At 53.9% G+C, this 8107-nt stretch overlaps 2 protein-coding genes across 8 annotated transcripts in view; one reads left to right on the forward strand and one right to left on the reverse strand.

Moving 5' to 3' along the window:
* AP3D1 (adaptor related protein complex 3 delta 1 subunit) overlaps positions 1–4048 on the forward strand; it is a 42824-nt gene extending 38776 nt beyond the window's left edge. For 2 of the 3 annotated variants that reach the window (XM_021084197.1, XM_021084198.1), the window contains exon 32: positions 2955–4048. In XM_021084197.1, the coding sequence (XP_020939856.1) occupies positions 2955–3050 (96 nt within the window). In that variant the 3' untranslated portion in view covers positions 3051–4048. Of the gene's footprint in view, positions 1–2640; positions 2714–2954 lie in introns of all 3 variants that reach the window. The other variant, XM_021084196.1, reaches the window with a different exon arrangement.
* Positions 5009–8009, reverse strand: IZUMO4 (IZUMO family member 4). 5 transcript variants are annotated; one of them, XM_003123021.2, is made up of 10 exons: positions 7738–8009; positions 7570–7650; positions 7383–7454; positions 6626–6652; positions 6453–6528; positions 6251–6298; positions 6154–6168; positions 5800–5817; positions 5570–5584; positions 5009–5343 (listed from the first exon to the last, which is right to left on the reverse strand). In XM_003123021.2, exons 1-10 carry the CDS (start codon positions 7949–7951, stop codon positions 5253–5255), a joined length of 657 nt encoding a protein of 218 aa, XP_003123069.1. In that variant the 5' UTR covers positions 7952–8009; the 3' UTR covers positions 5009–5252. The 5 variants fall into 5 exon arrangements, with proteins under 5 accessions (XP_003123069.1, XP_013850239.1, XP_013850240.1 ...); XM_003353988.3 differs by lacking the exon at positions 5570–5584 and having other exon boundaries at positions 5013–5343; positions 7738–7998; XM_013994785.2 differs by lacking the exons at positions 6154–6168; positions 6251–6298 and having other exon boundaries at positions 7738–7976.

The raw sequence follows: 8107 nt of genomic DNA on the forward strand, positions 1-8107 counted from the left end.
TATCCTGTCACTATCTGTTTTTCAATTGTGTTCGGATCGTTTGTGCTTAAAGTACAGTTGGTTTACAGAGTTGTGCCAATTTATGCTATGCAGCAAAGTATCCAGTTATACATATATACACATCCCCTTTCTCAAATTATCTTCTATCATGGTCTGTCCCAGGAGACTGGATATAGTTCCCTGTGCTGTACAGTAGGACCTCATTGCTTATACATTCTAAATGTAATAGTTTGTATCTACTAACCCCAAATTCCCTGTCCATCCCACTTCTTCCCCCTCCCCCTTGGCAGCCAAGTCTGTTTTCCATGTCTGTCAGTCTGTTTCTGTTCTATAGATTGGTTCATTTGTGTTATATTTTAGATTCCCCATCTAAGTGTTACCATATGGTATTTGTCTTTTTTTTTTTTTCCAACTTTGCTTAGTATGAACATCTCTAGTTGCAGCCATGTTGCTGCAAATGGCATTCTTTCCCCCCACAACCCCTTTTTTGGCTTCCCCATGGCGTGTGGCATTCCTAGGCCAGAGATCAGATCTGAGCCACAGTTGCAACCTATACCTCGTCTGTGACAACACGTGATTCTTTAGCCAACTGTGCCAGGAGTTGTAGAGATGCCATGGATCCTGTTGTGCCACACAATGGGAACTCCTATTTCATTATTTTTTTACTGCTGAGTAGTATTCCATTGCATACATGTACCACATCTTCTTAATCCATTCACCTGTCAACAGACATTTAGGTTGTTTCCATGTCTTGGCTGTTGTGAATAGTGATGCAGTAAACATAGAGGTGCATGTATCTCTTTGTGGTTTTGTCTGGACAGATGCCCAGGAGTGGGATTGCTGGATCATATGGTAGTTCTTTAGTTTTCTGAGGAACCTCCATACTGTTTTCCATAGTGGCTGCACCAATATACATTTCCACCAACAGTGTAGGGGAGGGTTCCCTTTTCTCTACACCCTCTCCAGCATTTGTTCTTTGTAGACTTATTAATGATGGCCATTCTGACTGGTAAGGTTGTACCTCATTGCAGTTTTGAGTTGCATTTCTCTAGTAATTAGTGATGTGGAGTATTTTCTCATATGCACTCTTGGCATGTGGAAGTTCCTGGGCCAGAGACTGAATCCAAGCCACAACCACAGCAACGCCAGATCCTTTAACACTGCGCCAGGCTGGATATCAAACCCATGCCTCCACAGTCACCCAAGCTGCTGCAGTCCATGTAATTATTCTATATTTCACTTTCCCTCAAGGCTGCTTTTGCTGGGTATAGAATTCTGGTTTTGCAAGTCTTTTCACTCAATTCTTCAAAAATAAGCTGTTTTCTTTTGGTGTCTGTGCTTTCTGACAAGGAACCATTTTCCTTTTTGAGGGAGTGCATTGTTTTTCTCGGGCTGTTTCAGATTTTTCTTTGTTTTTTTCAGCAGTTTGTGAACTGTCTGTGCTTGGAGTTACTTAAGCTCATCCTAACTCTTGGGAGTCTGCTGAACTTAGGTTTATGTTTTTTGCAAAACTTGAAAGTTTTCAACTATTAAATACCTTTTCAGGGAGTTACCGTTGTGGCTCAGTGGAAACGAATCTGACTAGCCTCCATGAGGATGTAGGTTCAATCCGTGGCCTCGCTCAGTGGGTTAAGGATCTAGCATTGCCATGAGCTGTGATATAGGTTGCAGGCGTGGCTCTGATCTGGCTTTGCTATGGCTGTGACATAGGCCAGCAGCTACAGCTCTGATTTAACCCCTAGCCTGGGAACTTCCATATGCTATGAGTGCGGCCCTAAAGAGACCAAATAAATAAATAAATAAATACCTTTTCAGCACTGCTTTTATTTATTTATTTATTTTGTTGTTCCCAAAATGTGAAAGTTCTCAGTGCAGGGATCACATCCTTGCCACAGTTGCAACCTCTGCCACACTGGATCCTTAACCTATGGTGCCACTCAGGAACTTCCAGCGCTGCATTCTTTATCTTCTCCTTCTGGGGTCCCAGTGATGCGAATCTCAGACTTTTCATTTCTGGGTCTCTGAGGCTCGGCCCACCCCCACCACCTCCAACTCCTTTTTTGCTGTCTGTTCCAGTTGGATTCATTCCATTGACTTCTTATCAGGGTCCATGACCTTCCATTATGTCTTTTCTGCTGGTGGGCACATCTTTTATTTTTATTTATTTATTTTAAGCTGATAAATACAAGGATCATGAAATCCAAAAATATATCTTTACTAAATAACTGTCTGACCCACATTGTTAGAATCTTTCTTATTAGGACCTTGCAAAGGACTTGGGTAAGGGAAGAACCCTGAGACTTCACTGAGGCCAGTTTCCCAGCAAATCTACCCCAGGATGTGGTGTTTTCCACTGTAGGGAAAGGCTGCAGTTTGTCTCTGTCCTACTTGGATTCCTGGACCAGGGATCAGATCTGAGCCATAGCTGCTGGTCCAGGGATTGAATCCACATCCCAGTGCTCATAAGACACCACTGATCCCCTTGCGCCTCAACAGGAAACCCCTCCCTCCAGATGTTTTGAATAGGATTAGACCCTAGGCCTTCTTTAAACCCCATGGGGAATGTCAGTTCCCAGGTTCTGGCTGCAAGACCTCTGCTCAAGTGTCTGTCGGTTTCACAGCCTTTGTCTCTGTCCTCAGAGCTGCCTCCCACTGTGTGTTCCTGAATGTTTGGTGCCTATTCAGGGGGCACGCCTTGCAGGCTTAGCTCCAGGTGAGCCCAGCAGTCCCCAGGCTTCCCTTTGGCACGCAGAGCCTGGGCCACAGGCCACAGCCCTCTGCCCAGTTCTTCCAGAGTGCCTCTCCAGGGTCTCTCCAGTTCTGGCCTTTGTCCAGGCCCTGTAGTTCCTCCCATAGGAGACATGGGCCACAGTGCACCTGCTCCATCTCCCCAGAAGTGCGTGGGAAGGGGCCAGCCTCCTCCGCAGCCTCTCACGGCGCCGTCTTCCCTGCAGGGTGAAAAGTCGGTGTCGGTGGATGGGAAGTGCAGTGATCCAACGCTGCTGAGCAACTTGCTGGAGGAGATGAAGGAGACCCTGGCCAAGTGCTGAACGCACCTCAGGCCACTGTGGAGGGGACTTGCAGGGAGGGCAGCCCCAAGGGCTGGGGCTCTCCTCTCGCTGGCTTTGGGTCTAGCCCAGGAGATAACATAAGGCCACTGTCGTCCACTGTGTAGACAGAGAGGTTTATGTTGCGTTCATTTATCCGTCATTTTTGACTCTCCACGGTCTTTGGTGAGAAGCCCCGCTTCAGTGCCCAGACCAGAAGGGGCTCCTATAGCTGGAGCGGACTGTCCACATGGCTGCAGGGGCTGCCCAAGGATGATCGGGACCTGGCAAGATTTGGACAGGCCAGTGCATCCACGTCTGTTCAGTCATCTGAGTCCTTGAGTCCCCAGGTACCCTGCCCAGTGGCAGCTGGGGATGAAGAAAGAGCCTGCCAGCTGTTCAGCCAGGATACACTCCTCTTCATCCTCATGCCGAGGGGCACGTTATCCCCCAGGACACGGTGGGGGAGGGTCTTGCAGGCTGTTGCCTGTCCAATTCCATTGATGTCTTCATGACACCTGGTGGGCATCCCAGTTGCAGCAGAGACTAGGCTGTGTTGGCTTCCATGCCCTGGTCGGGGTATTGTGAGTTGGGGGTGCTGCAGTTCCAGTCCCCTCCTCATCATTGGACACCTGCAGGCTTTCCCCAGTCCTGGAGGGCCCAATTCTGGGCCCCTCGGCTGTCCTAGGGCAGCTAGGCCCTTGAGTTGTGCATCACGCACAGAGAGGGGGTCCTGGCCCACCCCCATGAGACTCAACTTTCCTCAGAGATGATGGTCCTCAATGACGTTGAACTTTCCTTTTGATGAAAACTGTCACTTTAGCATGTAGAGTAATCTATTACAGAATCCTGTGCAGTGATTCTAGAACCTCGAAATTGTATGATGTGTTATATAAGAACTTCTTTGCTATTGACATTCCCGTATAAAGGACAGAGAGACATATCACGCTGCTGTAATGATTGTGTCAAGATGATCAATAAACTTGCAAAACAGACGTTTACTTGCTGGGTCTCTCACCTGTGGCCATGTGTGCCCCTGACCAGGGGTTCTCAGTTTGGGGCTTCTGGGGTTGTCAGTTTGGGGCTTCTCGTCAGGGCGGAGCTGCAGGGCACCCTCTCAGGGGCCACAGCATGCTGGGCTCCGGTGAAAACACCAAGGAACCACCTGACCCTCCACAGGGCTGTGCAGGAACCCCGCTGGCCATGGGGTGTGTGGGCTGAGTGACAGGAAGATGTGCTGGAAGACAGGCCTGCTGCTCTTTTTCTTCACATTGCCAATGGCCTCACTGACACACATGGACAGAGGGATGTGTCAGCAGACAGGGCCCATTATCAACTCCAACCTGAATCCCAAGACATGGGCAGGTAGGGAGAGAGGCCTCGGACCACCCCTGCCTGGTTACCAACCAACCCTCTCTAGCTCATGGGCTGCAGCAGGGGCCTGGGGTGTCCATCTCCCACTCGTTGTTGTGCTTCCACCAAGCCATCACCCAGACCCAAATTGGCAAGCAGAGGGCAGTGTTCCTGGAGTTGGGAGGTGGTTGGCAGCCACCCAGAAGGGAAGCCCAGAGCCAGAGAACCGCCGGGTTTGTGAAGCTATTTTCAGGCAGGAGGGCACTTCTGGCAGCACTTTTCCCCCTAGCCTTCCAACTACTCACTGTTCAGTCCTGGGCAGAGGCAGATTGAGTTCATCTCCCTCACGGCCCCCATAGTGAGCTTCAGAAAGAGGCTCAGCCATGTGGATAGCAGTTCCTGTGCCTGGGCTGGGGCAGCCTGATGTAACAGGAACCCCAGGGTGCACCCAAGCTGGCCTCCCTTTGAGTCATCGCTCTAAAGGCTGGTTTCCCTGTGCACCTGCCTGTTACTAACGCAAATCTGTGCAGGGGGAATCCCTGCCCGGCACCCAGAACACACTTTACCTGAGACCCCAGCCCATCTTGCTAACAAGGACTGTTCCACGATGAGAAAATGTCAGGGATATTTAATCATTCCATCAGATTGCTGTGATTCCCCACGTCAACACTATACTCTGTACAAACCCACGTTATCTCCCTTACCCTCCTCCTGCCCCAGCCCGGCCTGGGCTCCAAGGAGGGTGGGGCACCCAGGCAGCAGCAGGCCTGCTCTATCAGTCAGGCCCAAACGGTCCAACGGAGTCCTGGCCCCACACCATGGCCTCAGACAGGTCTGGCCAGCCGGCTCCCCTCAGTGCTGCATCAGGCACTCAGAAGCGTTTTCCAGAGTCAGGTTGGCCAGATGTGGGGGCTCCAGACAGGTGAAGCTTGGTGATATCAGGCTGCAGGGAGATAGGGGTGCCCTGCCCTGTGGGCCTTTGCTGGGAGCTAGGCCCCTCCTCCCAGGTGGGGCACCTGAGAGAGCTGCAGGCAGACTCCCAAAGCTCAACTCAGACAGCCCTGGGGTCATGCCCAACACCCCCACAACCGGGGCTCCAAAGAAGTGGGGGAGCCCCTGCCCCTGGAGTCCGCCCGGTCCCTGCAGCCTCCCTCCTCTGGGTCACTCACAAGGCTGGAGTGGTTCTGTGAGTCCAGACCAGGAGGAGGAGGAGCTCATGTTTATTCATGAAGTGTTGCACTTGCGTGGTTGCGGAGGTGACTTCCACATGTCCCAGATGCAGAGAGAGCTGCCCAGCTATGCCTACTGCACTTAACACCCCTGTCCACCCCCAATGACCTGGACAACCCCACCCCTCCCGTCCCCTCCTTGCCCAGAGGATGGACCTTGGAGACCTCACCTCGTGCTGGTGCTCTGTCTGAAAGAAATGACGCAGCCTCAGTTAGCTCTAAGCATTGGGGATAAGGCTGTGCCTGTGGTCCTTAGGCTCTTCACTAGGGCCCACATCCACCATGGGGGGCCCTCCCTGCCTCTGACCACAGCATTCCCACTTCTTGGGGCATGGGTGGGACCAGATTCTGTGGAGACTCTAACCAGGATATACCGCTTGTGCCAGCTGAGCTCCAAGACCCTGGGAGAAAGAATCTGGGTCCCTGGCATCAGGTGTGGCCTCAGCCAGGCACATACTCACCGGAGAGGGCACACGTGCCCCACTGCCTGTGATCAAACTCAGGTTTGGAAAGGGGAAACTTACTTGTGCCACTTATTTCTGCAACAACAGCAGGTTTGGAGTCAGGGGCCAAGTGGCCTTGACTGGGGTCCCCACCCTAAGCCCAGCTCCCCTGACTCACATGTACTGGAGGAGGCCCTGCACTGCTGTCTCCCACTGCACCGACGACCTGCCGGCACACAGGACATGGAGGGGCCAGCTGGGGGGAGCTTCCATTCCCCCCACCCAGGTGATGGAGGGGCCCACTCCAGGGAGACCCTTGGACCCTGTGGCTGGGGCGGGGGCGGTGGGCACACAGGCAGGTGTGTGATTCTGAGCCTTACTCGCAGTTGTAGCCAAAGCAGACAACATGTGAGTCTGTGCAGTTGGTGCAGGAGATGGTCTCGTACTGGAAGATGCCTGCAATAGACCAGAGGCAGCCGAAGGTCCCCTCACCCTCAGCCTCTGGGGCCCCATGCTGCTGCTGCTGCACCCCACAACCTGGACAGAGGCTCACCACAGTGACGCTGACAGTCGATGCGGCCTGTGAAAGGGTGAGAGCACAGATGGTATCTTCTTAGCAGGCCTAGACTGTCCTCCCCATCCAGCCCACCTTCCCAGGCTGCCCAAGGCTCAGGAGTGTCCATGGCCCCAGCCTGGGGTGAAGCAAACCATGGGGAAGGGCAGTAGCAATACTCAGGCCTCCAGGGACTGGCTAGGGGAGATGATAGGGACAGGTCAAAATTTATCCTTCCAGGTGTCCTATTGGTGTCCACTAGATGAGAGTGTCCCCCCTCAGAGAGGAAACTTTTTTGGTTTTTGGTTTTTGTGTTTTTGGGGGGTTTTTTTAGGGCAGCATATGGAGGTTCCCAGGCCAGGGGTCGAATTGGAGCTGTAGCCACTGGCCTAAGCCACAGCAATGCAGGATCCTAGCCGAGTCTGCAACCTACGTCACAGCTCACAGCAACGCCGGATCCTTAACCCACTGAGCGAGGCCAGGGATCAAACCCGCAACCTCATGGTTCCTAGTCGGGTTCCTTTCCGCTGCACCACGACGGGAACTCCCAGGGAGCAGACTTTCTCCCCACTTTCTGTCCTTTCTGAGTTCCAACACCCAGCTGCATCATGCCAGATCCCTATTCACATGGCTCTAGTCTCAGCCAGGCCCTGGCTGGAACCTGGGCCTAGGCCTAGAAAGAGGCAAACACTCCTGTGGTCCTGGGTCCTCAGGCTCTGGGCAGCATCCTCCATCCCCGAAGCCCTTATTTGCTCACTTTCGATGATGGCATTCTGGATGAGGTGCACCTGCTCCCGGAAGATAGCTCGCAGCTCGTTGGGGAAATACCCTAATGGGGGGAGGCAGGAGGGAGAAGGTCAGGGGCAGGTGGATGGGTCAGCGTGAGATGCCCTGGGGCCGCGGGGTTGTTCCTCGGTTTCCCACTGTGGCGGCCGCCCCCTTACCCGGGAAATACATCTTTCCCTGGTACAGTTGATCCATTCTCTTGTACACGGCGTTTGCCACTTGGTTCAGTTTCTCCCGGGCTGGGGGTGAGAGGAGAGTTGTGAGAGAGGCCTGGCCCAGGGTCTGGTTGGGCGTGGAGCGCGTGCAGGCAGGGCCGGGGTACTCACTGATTTCCGCGGGGATGGCCAGATGCAGCTCCTTCATCGTGTCCTGGCTCCAGTCGGTGAGCAGCGAACCCGACACAGGGATGTCGCCCACCCACCAGGACTTGAGGTTCACGTGATGGCGGTAGAAGGAGAACTTCTCTGAGAAGTTGCCGTGGCAGTGCAAGCAGCCTCGGGCCAGCGCAGCTGTCAGGCCCAGGCACAGCAGCAGGGCCATGGCCCGCCCCCACCGCCCGCCGCCCGCCGCCCGCGCCCACCGCCCACCGCCCACCACCCGCCGCCCGCCGCCGGCCAACCGACGGCGCCCCTCGAGCCACGCCCCTCTGCCGCGCACCAACAAACGGCGCCCTCGTGCCCCGCCCCCATCGCTCAC

This window comes from Sus scrofa, chromosome 2, assembly GCF_000003025.6.
Source record: "Sus scrofa isolate TJ Tabasco breed Duroc chromosome 2, Sscrofa11.1, whole genome shotgun sequence".
NCBI lineage: Eukaryota > Metazoa > Chordata > Mammalia > Artiodactyla > Suidae > Sus > Sus scrofa.

Coding starts and splice junctions, on each gene's coding strand:
- IZUMO4 (XM_003123021.2), bottom strand. CDS start 7,951: ATGGCCCTGCTGCTGTGCCTGGGCCTGACAGCTGCGCTGGCCCGAGGC. Junction 7,651..7,737: donor GGCCATCCCCGCGGAAATCA/GTGAGTACCCCG, acceptor TCTCACCCCCAG/CCCGGGAGAAACTGAACCAA. Junction 6,653..7,382: donor CCAGAATGCCATCATCGAAA/GTGAGCAAATAA, acceptor ACCCTTTCACAG/GCCGCATCGACTGTCAGCGT.